The sequence below is a fragment of the Merops nubicus genome, unplaced genomic scaffold (assembly GCF_000691845.1).
Source record: "Merops nubicus isolate BGI_N331 unplaced genomic scaffold, ASM69184v1 scaffold15047, whole genome shotgun sequence".
NCBI classification, from domain to species: domain Eukaryota; kingdom Metazoa; phylum Chordata; class Aves; order Coraciiformes; family Meropidae; genus Merops; species Merops nubicus.
The window spans coordinates 9,778-33,794 of record NW_008621100.1 but is presented as its reverse complement, the minus strand read 5'-3'; the positions used below and the strand labels follow the sequence as shown (position 1 = coordinate 33,794).

The 24,017-nt window shown below is 37.1% G+C and overlaps 1 protein-coding gene across 1 annotated transcript; it reads right to left on the bottom strand.

Moving 5' to 3' along the window:
• Nucleotides 1-6,546: 6,546 nt before the first annotated feature.
• On the bottom strand, nucleotides 6,547-21,535 carry LOC103776823 (fibrinogen-like protein A). Its single transcript, XM_008944349.1, has 3 exons — nucleotides 21,447-21,535; nucleotides 8,238-8,371; nucleotides 6,547-7,247 (listed from the first exon to the last, which is right to left on the bottom strand). Exons 1-3 carry the CDS (start codon nucleotides 21,533-21,535, stop codon nucleotides 6,547-6,549), a joined length of 924 nt encoding a protein of 307 aa, XP_008942597.1.
• Between the last annotated feature and the right edge of the window lie 2,482 nt (nucleotides 21,536-24,017).

Sequence of the window (24,017 nt, the reverse complement as noted above, 5' to 3'; positions counted from 1 at the left end):
GGCATTCCTCTGTCAATATCCAGACCTTTTCCTGTGTACAGTAACTATGTACAGGTTGGTTATTATAGTGGGTTTATTTTATGCTACATTGGATCAGATATTCAGTAAACTGTGCTTGATTTTTAGCAAATGAATGTGTCCCTCTGTGGCACCAGCTGTAGTTAAAAGGCAAAATTTATGAGGTAGTAACAGTTCCTGCTAGCTGCAGTGTTGTTGCTAAAGTAAAGCATTGGCTTCTACTGAAATTAAATGGGATAATTTTTGTTGGTTTTGGCTTCTGTTGTACAAGAGTGTTCTGTAAATGTTTATGACCTCTGTGCTCAGTAAATGTATTAGAATACACAGTAATGGATGCAATAATGTTGGCTCAATGTAATTGTGAAGTACGTGCTCAAGCTATGCTGCTAGCACTTCACCATGTGAGATGCTACATGGCCAAACGTGGGTACATTGTAAATAGAGTTATATAAAGAAGTGTGTGTTGCTTTATTGTTATGTAAGGTGTTTATTCGTACAAAAAAGTCAAAACCACAAAAAGAAAAATGTGATCATTATCAGACTATCAGTTAGTACTTCATGATATTTTGTTTTCAAATTGTATTTTGTACCTTTAACAGGTGTTGTGGGACTTTTAGAGTGTAGAACAGTCTTGCTACCTGTATTTCTGTCCTTTTAATGAACCTTTTGCTGATCCTATAATTGATTATAGTCATGGTCAGGGACTAGTGAAAAGATCTTTTTTGGTAAAATCACATTTTATTTATACATAATTATGTACACGTATATATACACATATATATGTGTGTTATCAATATAAAAGCGTAAATATACATCCCTAACTATGCTTTTCAGAGACCCCAGACACTTTAATATTTTTGAATATTGAATTTTCCCACAAACTGAGGATAGCATTTTTATCTCTCCCTTTTCATATATACCAGCCCCCCCATATATTTCAGATCCCCATAAATTATCAAGTAACATTAATTTTCTGTAAATATAATTTATGCTTGTAGATAAATACTTGGAAGAGTTCCCAGAATTTTTGAACAGCTATAGAACACCTAGTTACAGTTGTGCACTTTCTTCAGTGACTTAGCACAGAGTGAAGAGCTTTGCAAAGGATGGAAAGTCAAAATAGAACATAAATGCAGAGTTTTCCTTTGTAGAAAAATCCTCTAGAATTGAGGAAGGATAAAATCAAGTGTTATAGAGAAAATACTGTAATAACCTGTAAAATATGATAAAGCATATTTAGCCATTAATTATATAATTCAATTGCTAATCATGCTTATCCTATTCAACTATGCATGTCAGTTAGTAACTGCTATTAACTGTTGAAAGTTGTTATTATTATATGTGGATTTTTTGTTCTTCATCTCAGTTGCACCCATAATGAAATCTGCACTGGAATATATGGATTTGAGGACTCTAGATCCAGATGCACTTCAAGGCAAAAATCCTTAATTGCACTTCCTTACCACCCTTTAGGTATTGTTCCAGTTTTAGAGCTGACTCTCATGAAAAGTCCCATCTCCTATTTAATTATTCTGATCACTTTTATCTCCCACACAGGGCTTTTCTCAGACATCTGTGACATTGCCTTCTTGTTGTATTTGATAGATGACCTGAACATGTCAAACTAGTTTAACTGATAAATCTTAACGCAAACCTAGCTAAGGGTATGTGATAATCACATATCTGAATGAATAAAAATGTACTGGGATGTACTAAGTAGGTTAGATTTAACTGAGAACTCATTACAAGAACTAAAGAATCCCATATAAGTCCAGAAGATGCTGCTTTCTTGTAGAACACTGTTGTTTTGAAACCGGATACAGAGTTTGAATCAAAGAATCATTAAGGTTGGAAAAGACCTCTAAGATCATCGAGTCCAGCCATCACCCAACACTACCATGACCACTAAACCATGTCCCCAAGTGCCACATGCAGGCGCAACTTGGGCCCGTTTCCTCTCATCGCCAGTAACTGAATTGAATTCCTAGGGACGTTTTTCAGATTCTGGATTTTGAATAGAATTTTGTAAGATGCTAGTTTACTTGTGGTAGGAAACACAGGTTCCCTCCCATAGTTCATAGTTCACAAATCTTCATACTGAAGGATAATTTTTGGATGTTTCTTTTTAAAAATTACTCTGCATAGGGGACATACGTACTTCTGCCTTTTCTGGATTCTTTGCTCTAGGAAAATAAATGAACAAATGGAATGGTGTAACTGTCCTCTGAATTTTCTTTGCTTTCTACAGAGGTAGAAATAATAAGAAAGAGTCGCTTCGGCATAGTGAGAAATACCAGAACACAAAAAAACCCAAAACCAAACAAACAAAAACAAACCAACACCACACATTCAGTACTTTTATGAGCTACAGACCATTACAGGTAAGAAACTTCTCTCTGAAAGGCTCCCCTTCAGTGTTGGGGACTCCAAGGGCTCCATCAGCTCCTGAAATGCTCCTGTAGCCATGGGGTAGTTAGTGGCTTCTCCATTTTGAAATGCCCTTGCAAACCTGAACTCCAAAATTGCATACTGTGTCTTTCCACTTAAATACTTGGCTTTCCTTCTGCCAAATCAGAAAGAGGACATTCATTCTTATATGGATGTCCCAAATTGTTGCCTTTTGTACCCTCTAAGAACTGTTCTTCCACATACAACTGACAGTTGGGTGTCATAAAACCTTAAACTTTGATCATCCAAATAAACTTCTTGTTTATGATTAAGTTACCCCATAGCTATATCTAGTAGAAAAACAACAAAAAAAATTTGATAGCATTGTGTCATACAACTAATCTCTGAATATTAGTGATTTCAGAAAGGGATAGTGTTGCAATTATTTCTTCTGTCTTGGTAAATGAATTTCTTCAGGTTTAACAGGCACTGCTGAGCTGCATATCAGATTAGGGACTTCAGTTTTCATTATACTCAATAAAACTGATGCCTTTTACTTATGTCATTAGTGCTAAATACGATTAGTTTCTTCATGGATCTGCTGATAAAGCAAAGAAGTCAGTTTTCCTCAAACAACTACATATTTAAGGTCCTTCAGAAGTTTTCTTCTCAACAGGTACTTCCGTCACTTGTGGCTCCTGTTTCAGTAGACCTGTGAAGTTTAAGGATTTTTACTGAAATCCTGGATTAAAATGCCAAGATATAAGCTGGAATATCTGTTACTTCTTACATGAGGCAGCCATCTAGACGTAGTGGAGGTTAGACAGTTGTTTTCACTCTATGCTGTACATAAGGCCTTCTTAGATGTGCAACTCATTTTCCTATAGAAGGAAGAGCAGAGAGAGGGTATGGTGGGTACTAGCTGTGGAGTGTGGCTGGAATCAGCCCTGCCTGGGTCCTGATGCCTTCTGAAACACAGAAGACAAGAGAGTGACTAAAGGACTCTTTGCTTTGTTAATATTAGAGGAAGAAAAGTGAGCCGGGGCAAGTAACGTTGCCAATTTATTGATGCACAATATTCAATCCTTGGTCCTAAAATCACTTTGTCAAACTCTTAAACCTACGGTTAACACATAAAAAACGTTATGTGGAAGTCTGGAAATTTCTTTAGGCTACACATATGAAAATTAGAAACAAAACGAAGCATGTTCTCATATGAAAGTTGAATGATTGTATGAAAATGAGAAACAAAACCAAGCACTTTCTCATATGAAAACTGAATGACTATTAAAGACAAATAATAATGAATCAGTTTTTCCTAGAAAGAGGTCATCAGGCTCTCTTATTTTGGCAGTTGGTATTTTTTAAAAATATTTTTTCCTTCTGCTAAATTCCGAGTTGATTAATGTCATATTGTACATGAGAATGTGCTTACCTCTCCTGCCGCTGAGAAAACAATATGGGGAGAAATAGAACATAGCACAGAGGTGAAGAAATCTATTTCTTTCTGCTATTGTTAGGATATTTGGAGTGGAATATGCCTCCCATTCACGGCTGCTTGGAGTTGGAAGTCAGCCATATACCTATTGCTCTAGGCCTTGTCATGCTTTCTCATTTTGGAAAGATGTTTATTTGACCAAATAAACTTTTTTTCTACCAGATATTCCTGGGAGGACCCACGTCCTTTCTTCAAGTCCATGTAGGAGGCAGGATAATCAGGAAAGGCTGAGAGAGATAGAGGACAGGTAAAATGTGATAGGGAAAAGAAAATAGAGAGAACAGAACCCCCCCAGACTGTGATTTTGCTGATTTAGTGTTGACAGCCAGTTGCTCTCAGCATTCTTCTGGGTATCTGATGATTAAGGTTCAGTGATGGAGAAAAAAACCTCTTCTGTTGAGACAGCTTTTTGCTAAGGAATTACATGTAGAATTCAGTCTACATTTTAAGGCTTCATGGCCTTCTTTTTAAGAACTCTAGAAAGAAGTGCTGGTGGGTGTACTGGAATATTTTTACTGATCCACTACTTAGTCCTAAATCCAGCTCCAGTAGTTATTTCCATCCATACTTTGTTTAAAAGTGTGGAATGTACTTCAGTCTTTGAGTTCCATTAAATGTCTTTGAACTGGATTAATCTTTTTGTCTTGTTTTTGCTTGGAGATGTGTTGTTATGTGTTATGATTACATTTTAATCTAATTCCTATACTTGAATTCAATGTCAACATAGTTTTCTAGAGCTGCAGTTAATGTTAGAGTGCCTCTGAAACGGTAGCTGGAGGTGGGCTGCTGGTCCTTGGGTCATTCATACAGCTTACTTGCACAGTCCTTTCCTCCCAAACTCTCCAAAACAGGCCAAGGCTGGGCTGCAGAGCAGGTTACTTGCCTTTGAAGATCAGACACAGCCTGCTGGCTTTCAGCTGTGTGCTTCCACATCAAGATTATTGAAAACACATTTTTGGAAGAGGGGCAAGAATCTGTCTGCAAGGCCAAGAATTCAAACAAATGCTGTGGGAGACTGTCAAAACTCAGATGATTTTCTTGTATCCTCGTTACAATTTTGGAGGCGTCTTGATAGAGTTACAACAGAACCCACCCTAAATTGACTAATTGACACAAACTCAATTCAGCTGCTATCCACGTCTCCCTTTGAACACAATTTCAGGGGGGAAAAAATATGCTATATTAGCCTCACCCACGTAACATGTCTGTATCTCCTCCTGAAAATGTTGCAATGCATTGTAAGAAATATAAATTACTTTCCTGGCTTTTCCACTTCCCAAGTAATTTCTCTTCTTAAGTAATCCTGGTAGGCTTGGTCTCCTCCAAACACAATACAATTTATTTTACATGAAGTAATTTTCATGGAAATTAAGAGATTACATTTTAAAATTAAAAGCGGAAGTTTGCCAGTATCTGTTGGTTGAGTTTCTGTAATTGAAACACCTAAGAAAACACACAAGATATTCTAAATATTATCCTGACATTTTGTATAATGCCACAATGACAACTCTTCAGTTGGCATTCAGCTATTCCAGTGATGCAGAAATGTGTGAAGGAAACCAAACAGCTGTAAAAGAAAACAAGGTCTTCAAGATTGTCAAAACTACAATCTTTTTTTATTATTATTTTAAACAGATGAATTTATAATGGAATCTAAAGATCCTCTCTTTATCTTTGTAATCAGAAAAAAGGCACTGTTTAAATATCAAGGTTGAGTGCTTAAACAGTTGAAGCTAACAAATGTGAAGTAAAGCCAACACTCTCTTCTTTTCTCACAGAGGTATTAAAAAAGAGAAAGCTGAAGCACATTATGGAACAGGGAAGAGCAACAGTCAGAACATGGTAAACAAAGAGGAGTAATATTCAGGAAAAAAAATGGAGCAATAAGTAAACAATTGTGAAATCAGTTTGATCTTTTAAAAAACGTGTTCACTGAGTTTCTTGGGAAAGAATTCAGAGGAGTTGTAACCTTTGGATTAGGAGCTTTAAACGGGAAAGCTGATGATCCCATTAGCTCTGGGTGCTCTAAAAAGAAGGAAGAAAAGCCCATTACAAATACTTCATTGTTTGTGGGATCATTGAAAGGTAAAGATAAAAAGAAGAGTAAATGAAGGGGAAAATAAGCCATGGGAAATTAGGCTAATTCAAATATTATATATTAAAATACCTTTTACTACAGGTAAAAATCAAAGGCCTGATGTTGCCTTATGGTACACAGTACTCCCCAAGATGCATTTAGTAAACGTAGGTACTTCATTGGAATTTACTTCCTGCATGAAATGTGAAGATATGCAATTACAGGATATCAAAAATGAACATTCACAGTAGAGCAACACCTTCTGAAATGCATGTACATTTATGTATATCTCATTCAAGACATTATATCCTGGATTTCATACCTGATTCCTCTTATGGCTAAAAAACTATAAAATTAATTTTTTAAATCTTCTGGTAGATGCCTCGGTTGCTGACAGTGACTTCTGACTTGTGTGGTTCATAGAAGTTTGTGTCCTGGGGATGATATGCTATCATAAAGCCCTTCTAGAGGCCCAAATTACATTTTCAGTCAGGATTACTTAGTGTGATTATTCAGTCAGTGTGAGTTCACTTCAGCCACCGGACAAAGAATCCATGTTCCTTATCTACAATTCAACTTTTGGACATGGACAGGATTTGGGTGGGTATGACAGGCTGTGGTCAATGGGCTTGATCATCATCCATGCAAACTTGCACAGGCGTTGCTTGTTGCAGTCCTTTTGCCAGTATATCACATTCCTGCGGTTTAGGTTTGCTCCAGCGCATGCGTCGTACCACCAGCCTCCCCCAGGGATGCCATTGTGTTCCAGTTTAGCACAGTTCTGGAAGTAGTTGTCATTGTCTCTGTCCTTGGTGGTGAACTTCTGATTGTCATGCAGGTAAGCTTCTGTATCCAGGGTCAGAGCATTGGTGGCGTTGCCTTGGTATAGGCCAACCCTGATTCGGTATTGAGACTCTTCATTTTCAATAAGGAATGGTTCATACTGTCCCCACTTGATTTCAGCATCGAGGTTTACAAGTTTAACCCCAAGTATATATCGCACGGAGCCGCTAGTTAGCTGATGCATATATTCATTTCCTAACCAGTGGTTGTCATGAACGGAGCCAAATCCGTATTTGTAATCCTGCCAGGTCCTATCAAAGTCAACAGTACTATTGGCTGTAATGTGCTGGATTACTGTCCAGCCACCATCCTGCATGTTACACGAGACAACAATCGGGTCCTCCTTTGGTTGGATGATGTAAAGACCATCTCGGGAATTTCCTTTTGAACGCTGAAAAATCTCAAAACAATCCCTTGGATACTCTGAGCAGGGGGGAAAAAAATGTTTTAAAGTAAATTTCTGTTCAAATAGTAAATTTTAGGTATTTAACTCTCCTTTGAGAGAGTGAATGATTGCCTTCTGACTCGAGGCTGCCTCTAACTTCATCCCAGCTGCTGGGCACCTACTCATCTAACGGGGGAAGATTTCAAGGCAGAACCTGGAGTAAACGTTCAGAAATTAAAAAAATAGGTTACAGTGCTTTTCCATTTTATTGCTTATCCCGTAGGCTCAGAGGGTGATAAAAATGGCATAAAAGGCTTGTGATGATCCTCCTTATTAGGCTGAAACATATATACTTTTTTTTTCTTTTTAAATATAACTTGCTTGAAAGGTAAATTCTTGCTGTAGTATAGTATTGATCATCTCTGAGACCACAAAACAATGCTCTGTGTTTTACAATTGACTGAGACTTCTAAAAGCCAGAATAAAATTTATTTAAATATACATTTATGTATGTGTGACATCATGTAGAGACAATTCCTTTTGTAGAGAAGGATGTCCATTCTGTTACTCAGAAACATGTTTATGAATTGAAATCACTCACTTCTCCATAGAGTTGAAAGGCATGTCATTATGTCAGTATATTATGGAACATTTGTAATTTGCATTTAATAAAAACTTGACAATTTTAATAACTCTATGAGAAAAATTCCCACAGACTTCCTGTGATGTAGAATGACAGTTCTTCAGACCTAGGAAATACTATGTTCTGTCCTGACAATGACTGACAAGAATTTAGATATGGTATTTAGAACTTAATTTTTTTTTCTTCTGGGAAACTGGGATAATTCAGGAAAAGTATGTCAAGATGTCCAGAGGTGTTTTTTTTGTTGTTGTTTGGGTTTTTTTGGCGTGTTTGTTTGGTTGTTTCAAAAATTTGCTGAAAAATGATCAAGGAAATATATTTCAAAAGATAACGATTTAAAATAAAAGCTCAGAAGAAAAACTTCTCTGCCCAGAAGAGCATTTACCAGAGAGCTCCTGCTGATGCTTTTCCTGAACACATTGTTTTTGTTTTCCTGAATAGAAGAACGGAGTCTGAAAAGAGTCAATCTCATTGCAGGGTCTGGTGACCAACAGGTCAAAAGTGTACTGAACAGTTTGGCTAGTGAAGAAAAACAAACAACTTTCTGTAAAGAGACAGGGACTGTGAGTGACTATTGTATCTTCTCTTCCAACTGGAAAGCATTGTAGACTTCAATAACTGCCACTACTCTGTTATAAATATTCAACTGGTTCCAAATCTAATTTTATTTCTGTCCACTGTCCATCTTTTTCTTTCTCGTGTCATGTCATCTTTTAGTTAAACAGTGCTTCTTCCTGGGTAAGAAGCCCTGGTGTACTGTGAGGGCAACTATATTTTTAATCAGCCTTTGTTTTGTTAGGGCAAATTCTGTTAGGATAAAAAAGTTCTTTCATTATTTAGTGTAAGATAAATGTTCTCTTCTTTAACTGTCTTAAGTAGCTTTTCTGAACATCTTCACTGTGAATTAATCTAGAAGGTGGGTAGAGTTTGTACACACTATTGTAGATGGACTTGCCTAATGCCACTGATTCTTCCCAAGTCTTATTACAAACATCTCTGTTGATATATTCTAGGATTGAACTTGTATTGTGTAGGCATTTTTCACCTAGAGTTTGGTCTTTGGATCTTTGTGAGGCAAGGTTCTCACTTTGCAGTAACACCCAGAGTTTTGTACTTTATTTTTCATCTCAGTGGTATAACTTAAGATTATCTGGTTGGTTTTTTTTTTTTTTTATTTGTTTGGTGTTTGTTTGTTTGTGGCTGGGGGTTTTTTTTTTTGGTTTTTGTTTTTTTTTTGTTTTTTTTTTTTTTTTTTTTTTACTTCCTGTGTAATATCCTGGGTTTTTATATTGTAGTTTCTCTACTTCATGCTATCATTTAATTTTATCATCATATTCCTATTCTCTGATTTAATAGTGTATGAAGTATTGTATTATAGGCTTTGCTGAAGTCCAGATGGAGTAAAGCTGTTAAATAGTATTATTTATACTAACAGTATTGTGTTAAATATAATCTTTGCAATTCAGAAGTTTAATGGTACTTTTAAGCCATTCAGGACAGATTTACAGCAATATATAGGCTTCCCAAGGTCTTACTTTTATGCCTTTCATTGCCTGATAGAATCTACAGCCACAAATAAACTACTTTAAATCTCAATACTATCCACATGATGTTATTAAATATCCTGAAGAGCAGAACTGTGTACATGACACTGTACCCCAGTTGTTAGAACATTCACCTTATCCAACTGCCAAGCCTGATCCTGTGATTTTATAGAATAATTAAGTGATTTATATAGTGATGTCCAAGCCAGAAGTATATGCAGTGACACTTGTATTCACCCTTCTCAGTGAATATTATTCATGCAAAATAGAACAATTTCAATAGATGGATAATGAGAAAATCATTTAGGCTGATTGATACAGGATTCACTTAAAAAGTTAGTTTTATAAACCCTAAAGTGTCATCAGTCAGAGGAGGAAAATGGATCAATCCCTCTACAATTTTTGTGTACATTTTATGTGGGATCTGCTCTGGTAAATGTATTAGAAAACCTGCCGAGCTGGACATTGCAAGCTAGATATGCAGAGGGATGCCTCAGTTGCAGGTACCAGTGGGATTTAGGAACCGAGGTGTCAAATTGTAATCTAGATATGATTGTCCTAAGAGTAAAACTTAAAATGCCACAAAACATTTTACAAAAAAAACCCCCAACCTGTTAATTTCCCTTGAATTAGGTGGCAGCTGAGCAAGGTTTTAAAGATTCTGGACTCCAGGGAAGGACATGTTTATATTGCAAAGGATTTTTGCAGGGCTAACTTTCAAGTATGTTGGCTGAATATGTTACAGCAGAGCAATAAAGTAAAACACAGCATGCATCCAGATCACTCGCTCTCTTCATGAGTACCTTTTTCCCTGGCGTTACCCAGTCTCTCATAGCCTCTCTGGGGGAGAAGGTGGGCATTAGCCAAAACCACTGCCTCTTCAGTGCTCACTGACACAGTGCAACGTGAGAGCAAGAACAGAACAAATCCCGCTGAGTGCATGGACAGCATCCTGCTCCCGAGTCAGTCCTCCTGCAGCGGTACGGAACTGTAACACAGACTGGAACCAGACATGGAAAGGTTTATCACTTCTAGCATGGAAGTCCTGAAAGAGAAAGGTATTGAGTACCCAGCTTTGATATAGTAAGCCTCTTGCCAAAACTGGCTTCTTCCATCTTTTAAGGGTTCTCCTTTTCCGTATGTCTCCCACAGGATTTCTGACATGGAGTACTGGGCTCCAACACTTAGAATGTCACTCACCTCTGTAAACTTGTGCCATGCTGGGCAACAAAACATAATGCAATTTTATGGGTGACAAAAAGACATAGAAAGCACTGTAATGACAAATGAAAAAGCACATCTTATATTTATCAGAATTGAATTTTGCTAATTCCCTGAGCCCAAATTAGTGAAATCAAGGCAGCAAGGGTCAAACTGGCAGAAATAGTAGCACTGCCTCTGCTGACTGTCTATAGTGCAGAAAGTACTCAAAGACATGGCCTTCTGAGTGCTGGAAACATTTCCCTGCTCTGGAGAACACACTTCAGCACATCTGGACTATGCTTTTTAGGAATTTCCATCTACAGCTTTAAATAATAGGTCACAGGTTTAAATCAGACTTGAAAAAAATGCTCAACAAACAAAGCAAAAGGAACTTTTCTTAAGCTTCTTCAAAACCCACAAGGGTTCAATATATTGAATAAAATGAGTTTTGAGACTCATTTTGTCCTCCTTTTGGGGTTACACATCTAGTAACCCTTCATCCAACAGAGCAAGAAGGCTTAGGCAAACCTCAGCTTGACTGAAGGGAAATTTCTGTATCAACAGCTTAGACTGAATCAGGATAACAAATGTTTCCCGTACTCCCAAAGAACACATTTATTTAGACTCTAGCCAAACTCTTTTAATTTTTTTCATTTTTATTTTTAAAAGCTGAGCTGCCCACAGTGGCTTTGACAAAGGCAGAAAACGTATCCAGCAAGCAGCTCTTTGCTCAGAGCTTATTTCCTGCCGGCGTCAGCACAGAGTCTACAGAGGCCAGGACCCTTCCCTATAGTGGTTTATGTTGCAACAGAGCCACATTCTTTATAAATCTAATGACCTAGCAGCAGTTTCAGCAAACAGTTTTCCAGAGTGAAAAAAAACATTAGCATTTAAAAAAAAAAAAAATCCAAGATAAATCATCCTAATAAAATTCAGGTTTGAGAGTTAAATTTTATTCCTACCATACAGGAAAAAGAGTAAAATAGAATTTTCTGCTGTACCTAAAACTATCCAGTAATAAACCTGATTTACTATTAACATACAATGTTCTATTTTATACAGTTTTCTATTTTATGCTAGTCATGTGACATTGGGATCTTAATGAACTGGAAAATTACCTTGAAATTTCATTAATTTCCCTTAAAACATTTAAGTTCTCCTAGGTCCTGCATTTCCCACTGCCATGTATCCTTTTTTTCCCTGAAAGCTTTTATTACTGCTGCTATTATTAATTATTATATTATAAATGACCTAAAATCAAAACCTAACCCAGAAGCATCACTAAACTTCAAGAAAACTGTACTTGGATCTGGAGTTTCGGGGGGTTTTTTTAGCTACTTTGTTTTTCTTTTGGCATTTTTGAGTGACTCAGTCCTTTCTCTTCCCTCATATTTACACACTGAAATGACTTACAGATCCATTTAATTCCAGAATAGAACCTGGATTATAAATTATCAAGAAAGCAACTGTAGAAAAGAGAACTAGGCAGGCAACCTTACCTCTTTCAAGTGAAGCTTCACAAACTAAAATGCACACAAATGAATGAGCTCATTCTCTACAGTTGTACTTTGCCTGCTACTTAAGTCCAAGTGAATAAATAGCTCCAACATGCTATCTCAAATGCAGCAAAATTGCATCTTCATTATTTCACACCGTGCTTACTCTGGTGGACTTTGCTCGACAAATTACGCTTGCAAGTAAGTATGTATGAATTATAAAGTACAAAGTTCTTCCATAAGGATTAAAATAGCATAGTAGCTACATTCAATTTCCATGATTAATAAATAAGACACAGTGATGAAGAACCATAAAGAGGTTCTAGATAAGAAAATTATGTTGCTTCAACACACACAGACAGATGCTCAAATTTACTGTGTCATTCTGCATAGGTGAAATAACTAGATGCTATACTGCTAGTCACATTTAAAATTGCAGAGACACAACTTGCTTTTTAAGTATTAGGAACAAATCAACCATAAACCTTACTGTTATTTCATATCTTAGTGTAAATGAATCAGAAGCAGTGTATCAGAGCTATGGAAATGGAAAAAGCAAAAGCACAACAGGCTGGTCAACAGGGTTCGATTTTAGTTTACCTGGATTCACAACAGTTAACATTAATTCAGGTCAAAACTGTAATGAATTAGATGAATAAACTGTTGCCAAATATCTGAAAGTTGTACTATCTGCATGGCCGTTAGATGATGTCTAATCTAGTATTTACCCTTTTCAAGATATGCCAGAACTTTTTGTTCTCCTTGATCCAGCCTACAACCCACTTTGACCAGATTCCATCCCTGAAACTAGCCACAATTAAAACTGATGGGGCATTTCAGTTCTGCACAAGCTGTGTTTGAAGATTTGTACTATGTGTAGTTTCTGTCCTTTAATAATTGATCCTCAATGAAAGCACATGTGAGGATCTGTATTTCATGCACAATTAAATAAGTACGTATAACTAATGTTTTAGGGAAGATTTTCTTGCAATATTTAAAACTCAGTGGTATTTCTTTTCATTTTTCAAGTACAAGCTTTATTATACATGAGGGTGGCCACAGGGAGGCAGAACAAGTTTCCTTTCCCTGACACTGGTCAGTAGCAGAGCTACAGGGAAAGGTTTAAGTAAATATTCTCTCCAGGTTTAGCATTATGCAGCTCAGGGAATTTCTGATATCTGTGTGTTTGACATATTGAATTTCTGGTTAGTACCAAGCTTTATAAATCTTGGCTAAGGCACAATAATATTGTATTATAGGTTATGAAATAATAAAAAGTGCTTTGAACAGATACAGATGTTTCTGAAATAGCATGCTAAGGAAGGGCAGGACAGGAGACCTTCCCACTCTGGCCACAGTGGTACGCTGTAGAAAACACCATTGACTTTAGTGGTATTTATTGATAGGTCTCATGTCACATGGATAATTTGGGACAAATCTTTGTTTTGTGCCTTTGATTCCTACATTTTCCATCACTGTTTATGTCCTCCCCCATCTTTCCATTTCTCTTTACTTTCTTGATGTTTGCTTCTCTTTGTTGATTTGCAAACTTTCATCTGAGTCGGCAGAGCAGAACTGAAGTGGGAAGCATTTAATTAGAAGAGAGAAGAAAGGGCAGCAACATTTATTCACTTGTGCTCAGAAAAACATCTATTTCTGTAGATGAAAACTTTGAAAAACAACAAAAAGCATTACATATCTCTCTGCTCTTTATAACATCCTTTGAGAATAATTTTTCAGCCTTGAAAATCGTATCATGTTCTTAAGGTAGGACTACTTTACATTGGTATGGTTTGTTCATATACAGATTTCAAAATAACACATTACTATAATAATTTGTTAGCCATTTAATTAAGGTACTTAGTTTCTCAGCCCCGTGACCACATATTCCTTCTCCACAATATGCTGAAGTCTGATTTATCCCTCTAATTCTGTGCAGCTTTAAAAGGCAAGCATTCACTTGAATTCCAGTGCAGCCTCTCCTGTGTGGAAAATCTCAAGTTCCCTATTTCAGTAACTCATGGCACACCCTTGCAAAGGAAGTATTTGACTGAGATTGATCAACTTGCTACTTCATCAAGCTCTGCAGTGAATTGCAAAATCAACCTATGAAATATGTGAAAATATGTGAAAATTCAAACTTTCATGCAATAATCTTGTTCAGAATACCAAGGAAGTCAAGAGACAAAGTCCTAACAAAGCAAACACCAAAAAAAAAAACAAACAAAAAAAAACAACAAACCAACATATAAAAGATGGCTTAGTATCTTTCCTGAAAGAAGTTTTATGTGTACACAGCACAAGTGGTTGCTTTGGGGAAAGGTAAAAAAAAAAAAAAAACAAAACAACAAAACAAAAGACCAAACAACAAAACCAGGCCACAGAAATAATCTGGCAGCTTTCAGTGACTTCGAATTGCTTTGCAACCTTGAGTAAATGCACTTTGGTATCTTTGCTTAGGATCGGTAAAAAAGCCTAACAAAGCATAACAGTTTTCATTTGTTCTTGAACTTCTGAGCTGGCAATGGCATTTGAAGTCTGTGTTTTGTCTGCCAATGCAGAAAGCATTTATTAACTGCTGGAACACACTGAACAAGATTATTTTCAGTTCATCTTCTAAATCTCTTTTTACACATTATTTGAGAGATGAACTATTATTTGGAAGATGAAGGTATATGTTTTTGGCTGAATGTAAACCAAAACAAATGCTGCCTTCTTAGAAACATTTGACTTTTCAAATGTTCAGCAACTTTGTGGTTTTTTTCAGATTTCTTTATCAAAATATTCCAAGGTCTGAAGTAAACACTAAAAACATATTCTTCATGTCTTCCTGTTGAACCACAGACTAAATTCTAAAGGCATAGAAACTTTAATGAATTGAAAAGGTTCACCTTCAACAAAAACACTGAAGCAGGACCTCACTTGAAAAATACATCCAAATCCATCATTGTGGAAGACACTGGAAAATAATAGTTTGCTTAACTCAGAGATATAACCAGTGGTAAGAAAAAACGTAAGCTATTCAGGTATTTTAACTTTGGAAAAAGCATATGGTAGGACACATCTTGTAAATAATGTTTCTATTCTGAAGCTGGCAGAAATTGCCAGATATAATTATTGCAGATGAAAAATGTGGGACAATATTTGTGTGGAATGCCACTTAGGTGACATCTATCTTAATATGGTAGAATTTGTGAATCTGAGAAAAGGAAAAGTATGCACAGTATTGTAAAGACAAGATCTTAAAAAAAAAAAACAAACAAAAAAAACCCCAAAAACCAAAACAAAACACCAAAACCACAAAACCAAGAAACTTTGGCAAGCATTTTCTATCCTCTCTCGCTAAGAGTCTGAGAGAGAAAGGCTCTCTAAGGGTGCTGGCAATTAATAAAGGACAAACTATTTTTCATGCAGAAAGATGGGAACTATAAGAGCTCAACAGGTATGGTTCAAGACTCAGAATGAAGCTGTGCAAACAAGCAGAATTATACAGTAACAGATTAGGATAAAATTAGAGGTTAAGATTAGGAAGGTTACCATTAGCAAGGGACATAAAAACCGGACAAATATCCTCTAAACGCACTGGAATGAAAAAGAAGTCAAAACTAAAAATTCATTACTTAACAGAGGAGGAGGGCAAATCGCACAGACATGTTGCAGACTTCATAACAGTGATCAGATCCTGCTAATGAAGGAGTAGGACTGGAGGCCAGATTAGGTGAAAAACATCTCAAAGATACTGAAGAAGTTAGGCATTTTCAAAGTGGCAAGGACAGATTAAATTCTACAGACACCTTATGAACTAGCAGAAGTCCTCTCTGAACCATTTACAATTACTTTTTAGACGGGATAGAGATCCCAGAGGACTTCAGTGGGCATAGCAGAAGCCTATCTTTTAAAAAGGGGAAAAAACTAAGATTAAAAAAAAAAAAAAAAAGAACAGTGAGATACATTTCAAAATGCAGAAAATACTAAGTAAAAATCAGCAGAGGACGCTAAGGTGATTAAAAGCAGCCAGCGTAGACTGGTCAAGAAAGAAATCAAACCAGGCTTTGTTCTGCCCCTACGCAGGTCACTCCCTTTCTCAACTTCTGGTCATTCCTCTGAACATTCCATAGAAAGTTTCACATATTCCCACAGTCCCATTAAAAGCATCCCATAATAACCTTTAAACAGTTCTAAAGGACTCTTTCACCCATGTCTAAAGGTCTCTTTCCCCCAGCATCCAGTAAAGTCATCTGTAGGCCGTACTTCACTCTGCAATGGGTTCTGGAAGAGTTTCTTTGGTTTTCACAGCAGGGAAATAATAATTCTAAGAATTCTCCTTTGGTAGTCTCAGGAGCAGTCAAGTTTCTCTTAAATTTTCACTGATGAGATTAACCAGGGTTCCTCTGCCTGTCACTATTCATCTGAACCTCATCAGGCTTTTGTGTTCACTATGATTAATCACATAATCTTACTATAACCTGGTGCAATGACCACAACTTGCAACTTGGAAGGTTCAAACTGGACGTTTGAGAAAGCTTGTTCACCAGCAGTAGTGTAGTGTGATAGTAGCTTTCACAGACAGGTTGTGAAACACCCATGCTTAGAGATTTTTAATACTGGCTAAACACAGTATGACTGCACTGGTGTTGGTGATGATCCTGCTCAAAGTGGGGCTGACTAGAGACCACCAAAGCAACCAACACTTCCATCTTCAGCTGTCTGCACTTCAGCTATAATAAACCTTAACAGTATCTAGCATTTCAGGTTTGATCCAGACCTGGTATATTGCAAAATATGATTCAGACTAAGAGACATATTTTAAACACCAGTTACCTAAATATGTCAGCTTTCAGGATAATTTCTACTACAAAAAAGACACTTGGTAAAATCAACAAGATTAAAATATTTTCCATCTCAATGCACCGGTTTTATCTCAAGTATCTGATCAAAAACAAATAGCAAAAAATATTTGATAAGTACCTGCACAAATATACGATCCAACAACTTTAGCTGACTATCAGGCCAAAGATTTTTAACCAGCAATGTGCTGATCTTTAATTTGTATTAATTAGCTATGCTGTTTAGTTTAAAAAATTGTAGTGTAATCCTATAATATAGGAGTCTAAAATTTATTTTCTCATCTGGGACAAGAAGCAGCTGGGAGCATTGTCATGGCAACCATCTCATTTCCAAAGAGATTCTGTGACTTCTGTTGCTTCAACTTCACAGCATAGCATTGTTAAAAAAAAAAAAAAAAGAGAGGGTTTTTATATAAAGATATAAAGCAATATACTATCACAAGAAATGCTTTGGAAGGATCTTAAAAAAAAATAAATAAACAAATGCTTCAGAACATAAAGCAGACTTTAAATAAACAAATTAAATTCTCAGTTTGATGATGAGCCCAGGGAAGGAAACCGAACCAAAGCCCAAACTCCAACCGCATATATCCTGCCACACTAAGGTGAGCTGTGCAGCTGAGTGTGGCCTCAGTGTCCCCTGGAAGCTGGGGGTATCACACATCTCCCGCCTCGCGCCAGCCACGTGACGTAGCTCCGTGGTCCTGGGGCTGTTAAGGGAAATGGATAGCAATGTGAATAATACACAGGGGGTGGATAGGCTGGGAGCAGAAAAACTTCTACCAAAACAAGTCATCTCATTGCCCACAGCTGTGGTCAGGAGTGAGGTTGATATCACATCATAAGAATTAGTCAGCTTGCTCAACAACTATTGAAAGGTTTTCAGGAAGTGTGATGCTAAGGACCTGTAGTCTAAGAACAGACTAGAAAATGTGTAATACCTCTTTAACACACCGATTCTGAAAATTAACCTATGGAATTAGAAATCAAGGGAAGTACATGCACAGATCTCAGGGTTATGATTTAAACTGTGGTTTATTTCCCCTTGCTTCAGTTTGGTTAGCTTAGTGACCCTTCTTGACTGTTGCATTGTAAGCATTCATGGTTATGGCATACTTCGGCCACAGATGATGATGACTCACAAGGCCATACACATGTGAAAAATATTCCTACAGTGTAGGTTAGGAGTTCTGAAGCATCTTGTATCTGCAGCCATCATGTGTAATAGCTCTAACACTGTGCTCCAGCAGCAGAGACCAATACCTCTTGCAGTGTCTGGAGAAAGGACACTGAATTTCCCTTCAATAGTAAGGTTGAAGAGGAGAGCAATATCTTCAGATGTGTTTATGTACTTTTTTTCCACAGGTATTTATATAACCTGGCTGGTTATATAATACTGGTAAATACTGGTACAAATACTGGTAATTTTAGCCTGTAATTTGTTCATGAAGGAGCTAACTGAAGCAAGTAAGCACTGCTAAAACTATCAAACACAGCAGAGTCCATTTTATGGTTTGGAGTTCTGTTGATAAACTGTATTAATATTCTCAGTGATGCATGTTATTGCAGAAATACCTGTTTATTCAAATGCCTAACTTGGAACAGAAAAGAATTTAGGCAGTAAAAGTATGTAACACAAACTATATGTAAAGTATTAAAAATATATGAAGAAAACTCATGCGAGCACCATTTAAAGGGAAAAAAAAAAACAAACCAAAGAAGCAATAAACAGCACTTAAATCAAGTTAGACATTTAAGACTTCATATCCATAATCACTGCCTACAGTGAAGCACATTTGAGAAAGTGGAATTTTGTCTAGTTTAAAAAAGGCTACCAGTTTGAACAACAAAAAGCCTAAAAAAGGCCAAGGTACTGCAAAGCTATAAAGGCACTTAATGAGCTTCAGAGGGCTAGATTAGTCTGTCACATAAAAGGTGCATAAACAGCTACAATGTATGAAAGAGACCATGCAGATTTTTTAATACTGATTTAAGAGACAAAGAGGCTGAATTCTTCAAGTATGTTTCTTTCCTGCGTGGTACTAATGAAGTGGGCTGGAAGCAGCAGGTGACTCTCAGTGTTAGGTACTGGAGTTTCAGTTGACATTTTGCATGAGGAGCTACTCAGGCTCTCCGGAAATTTTTTTCCTTAAGGAAAAACTGTAAACAGTGCATTTGGTTAAACTCTGGTATTTTCAGTGAACTGTGGCTGACTCTGTACAATCAAACCGCAGGGTACTCGTAAAGGGTTTGGAAAAAAAAAAAAATCTACAATAAACTAAGCCTTGATCATATTACAAAGAAAGCACAGCAATTTGGTCAGATCTTTCAAGGACAAATGACCTCTCTGCCATCAGCTAGCTACCTGGTGACAGAAATAATTGGTTGCTACCACTGAAGCACTTGAAAGCACAAGTGATGTATACAATTATTTCTGCCAGCAACAGCTGAATAGCTTTTGTTACAGCAATTTCAACAATACCCTTGTAGTCTTCATAAAAACAAAGGGCAAATAGAAGTAAAAAAATTCTGTGTAATAGAATTAACAGGAAAACAAACCAAAACAAAAGAGGGAGTATCAACACTACAATTACAAAATGAGGTTTCTCAAGTAATCTCTCCCAGCTGTCTATGGACTCACATGCCTGACATCGGGGACCCTTAAAAAGCTACAGGTAGCAATATTATTTTTATGTAAGGAGCACCTGGATACTTTAATCACATACCTGGTGACACCACCATGGCTCGGTTCTCATCACTGTTGGTAAATATGATGACGAATGCTGCACTTACTCCTCAATAAGCCTGTCTTCTAGTAACTGCTCCACCTCTCATCCAAACTACTCCTCTTTGTAAGAGGTAGTGGTTAGTGCTGAAAAAATACCGCCTTACTAGGAGGCTCTAATATTGATTTCCAAATTCTTCAGATACTTTTACCCCTCAGGGTGTTCTACAACCACAGCTAAGAAACTACATCTTTAATAATACAGCTTATGTATAAGGTGTATTAATATGTAATGAAATGTATTTCCCACCTGCCAAGCTGAAGCAATGTGAACCAAATCTATGGGTGATTAAGAAAATAAACTGGTAGTAGGAAAAGAATCACTCCCCATGTGCAAAAACTAGTTCAAAGTCTTACTCTGGTCTGTCTCAGGAATGGGAAGTATTACTCCCAGTATTTAACAGGATTCTCCTTGCATCTGCCTGATAAGCATCAGTCCTGTGCCCTGCCCACCGGACGATGAGCTTGGGTGGGCTGTTCTCCACTCTGAAACAGAAAGGGAACTGGTGCACCTGTGTGGAACAGACAGCAAGGATCCAGAGAGCTGCCAAGAATGTTCTTATGTTTCAAACAGAAAATAGTCTTTTCAAGACCTTTTTTAGATTTTCACTTGCTCTGTTTTCAAGAGTTCTACTACCTTTTCTATTACTTTTTGACATTTGTATTCAGCTTTAAAAAATCAGTTTTGACCAGTTTTGGTCAAAAAATGCCATGAAAGGTTTTCTTTTCATTGTACATTCACTACCATTTGACCTTGAGCAAATGAGTCTTTAATTCATTTTTATTCCAATCAGCCACACAGAACAAAATAGGTAATAAAAATTAGCTCAGCTGTAATCTGTTCTTGTGCATCATCAATAAAAGAGCTAAACAGCTAAGTTCCACTTCCACAGAAAATTATGTTGTCATTACATCTTCATAACCTTATTGGAGACAAAGTATTACGCAAGGGTCACTGCCAGCATAATTTGAAGGAATAACCTTGCAGTTTCAAAAGCAGGCAGGTTTTCCTGAAGAATCAATACTTATTATGACATAATTCAGAGAGGATTCATAATCCTTCATGGATTTTGAAACAACAGAAATAAAAAAACAAACCAAACAAACCCACAACCTATTTGTGACCTCAAGGAGCTTTCAGTAGCTTAACCTGAAAATAGACCAAAATTCAATACTACTACAGACAGTCTTTTGACTAAAAGCTTCCTGAAAGTTGTTATTTATGGTCTGAATTACCAGATTTTACACACAGTATCAACTTCAAAATAGTCATTTAAGGTCTAAGGCCCTGTCTTTACAGACACTGAAATGATGAAACCAGTAAGATTTTTGAAATTCTATTTGGGTCAAATCTGCCATGGCAGCAATCCTTAAAATTTCTTCAGTTTTTTTTCAAGTCCCTACATTACCTTAACGGTCTTTCTCCAAATTTTTCTCCTTTTAATCATCTATAGCCTCAAGTATCTTACTAAATGAAACACTGCCAGAGAAGTCCCCTGGACACAACAATCTGCTGATTCATAGTGCTAAGCTTGTTCAATAGTTGGCACATCCAAAAAACAAACAGCACAACTCTCCCTCCACTCCCAATAACTCCTGGTTGTGGTAGGGAAGTTAGCACAGGCAGGAAAGAACTCCTGGGGCAGTGTCTGCGTGCTCCGTTTTGGAGAGTACCAGCACGGATGTTGTTCCAGGCAAGCTGGCCTCAGTGCCACTTACCTGTTCAGTGGCTGCTTTTTGGAGATACGGATCACGACGAAGCCTATCGAGTAGGATTTTCCCCAATGCCCTGAGCGCCACAGGTGCATCCTGTGCTTTTCCTGCCCAAGAATTAGCAAAACTTGTGTATTTTTTTTAACCTTTCAACTTACTTTCTTTGGAAACCTGCTTTTGCACTGAAGTTAAAAATTTGAAGTTCTTTCTGTATTCCTTAGACCATCAACAGTAGATGTAAACACTTCTAGTCTCTTTCAGTTCATTAAATAAGCATAATACACAGCTATATATCTGTATTTCATTCTGGCACATCAGAACGAAAAACATGGATTGACACTAAGAATTAACTATATTTCGTACTGGTTATTTTCCTAAAAGAAGTAAGTTTCAAATGAAGCAAAAAAATGACAGGAATACAAATCATCATTCACCATCTACTAACTTGTCGAGAGCAGCAGGATTAAGGTCAAAGAGCATGTCTTAAAAAACAAAAGTGAAATCCTTTTAGTACCTTAAGGTACTGCTACCACTGTTACACCTGTAAAACCAGAGTCCTTTCACTGAACTGTAAAACAAACTTTGCCCTCTGAGCTACTAATCACACACACCCTTTACACAATTAAAGGGCCATTAACATTAAAGTGGAGATGTTTAAACGGATCTTAAGTGATTTAATACACTTTTCACTAAATTGGAAGAGACTATGTACTTAAATTGCACAGATTGCTTTGGAAATCTTGGCATGTGGTTACTAAAAAGGGTTGCTTTAATAATATGCAGAAAGAACTCTATATAAATGCTTAATAAAGGTGCGCTTTAAGAAGATTACTTACTTGATTTTCTTCAGGAAGCTCACAGACGTCCTATTTGAGTATCCCATATTTATTACTAAATTTATCCTTAAGGTTAGACAAACTTCTCATATTTCATACAGAAATTGGAACAGAAATTGTAAGCAATTTCCACAAAGTCCAGCAGCTGCCTCAGAACCCAAGGTCCTTGATTGTAGTTCAAAGTCTTCTTTGCAAATACAAATCTTAACCACAAGCCAGCCTTCTTCTTTAGAGCAATATACACCCCATTTACAGAGCCATGAGTGTCCCCACTTCATCAAAAAGATAACAAAGATTTTCCTTTTTAAACTTCAAGGTGAGAAATCTGTACATTAAATCTCTTCCTTAAGATATGAAGCATGGAAGCATCTTTGGTGAATTAATGTTAAAATTATTTTAAACTGTTCTAAGCACCTTCCAGGCCACCTGAAATTATTAGCAAAACATGTCTCCTCTCCCTTCTACACAGCCTATCAAACTCATGTTGTCCACTCATTCAGAACATGGATAAATGTGCTCTGAAGCTACAGATCCTTCAGATGCAGCAAGCTGATTGTGTTACTCGCACTCACTGCCAGAAACAGAAGAGTTCCTGCTTCTGACCGTGAGCACCTGCTTCTGGTGCTCACTTTCTGCTGGCTCAGGTATTTCTTTGATCCTTCCATGGACTGATTTAACTCTCTAAAATGTAACAGAAATCCAGCAGAAAGATGTTCAAATTTCTCCCAAGTTCATGGATGGCAAAGCCTGAGAAATAGCAGAACTTGGAGGCAGAAGGATTACCCAGTCCAAGCTGAGGGAGCAAGTCTCCCTCCCTTTGGAAGCAGGAAATGAGCTTGCCCATAGTCCAAGGGGATTTTGTACATCTTTTAATTTATTTTCTGACTTATCAGCTGCTTCAGCTTACCATCTGCCTGCTGTTATGTCAAGTAACCTCACTAAAAGCTTTTTCTTTTGGGGAGGGGGAAAACGGATATGTCAGATCTAACATAGAAGACAGACTACTAAAAATCTGCAAATAAGGACAAGGAAATAAAACTGAACTATGGCAAATATTTAATTTCTGCAGAAATACAGCCTTGCATTATTCTAGTGACTGCCATAGGAAAGCTATCAAATAAGCTTTGCCTACTGGCATTTGTAACAGCCCAAGACCACATTACGACTTCAAATGACCAAGACACTCTGGCTAGGACCTCTTCTCTCACTTGATGCACACACTCCACTTCTAAAATAAATTTAAAACAACAAAAAAGTAGTTGTTAGCACTGTAACTAGCCTTAGCTCAGCAGCAGACCAACAAACTGCTACAAATCACTACATATCACAAAGGTATCTGAAAAGGAGAGGAATAATGTCCATGACTGAGGAAATAACATAAGGTAAGAAGATCTTTGGGCTTGGATTGTTCATGTAACAGGTTTCTGGGGCTGGGGCAGTTTTCTGCTGAGGAAGGCAGGGGAGTGGTATGCTGCATCTGATCCCAATGCACAAAGAAATTGCCTGGACCTTCATACATCACTGCTAGGGAAGAGAGAAGTGCTGGATTTTCCATATGCTTCTTTCAAAGTTTTATTAGGATCCTTACAATTCTTGTAGATTTTTTTACTCTGAACTATTAACAAAGACTTTCATCATTTAATGGCCTGAATTCTCCATTCTCCCTTCAAGACAGATCAAATCCACGAGCAGACACAATGGAAGAAGGCAGAAATATTGCTCTTCTTACCTTTATAAAAAG

Excerpts from the sequence above, each read along its gene's own strand:
- LOC103776823 (XM_008944349.1), bottom strand. The coding sequence starts at position 21,535 with ATGCACCTGTGGCGCTCAGGGCATTGGGGAAAATCCTACTCGATAGGC. Across the intron at positions 8,372-21,446 it reads AAAAAGCAGCCACTGAACAG|CCAAACTGTTCAGTACACTT; the intron begins GTAAGTGGCACT and ends TTTCTTCACTAG. Across the intron at positions 7,248-8,237 it reads GCATCAGCAGGAGCTCTCTG|AGTATCCAAGGGATTGTTTT; the intron begins GTAAATGCTCTT and ends CCCCCTGCTCAG.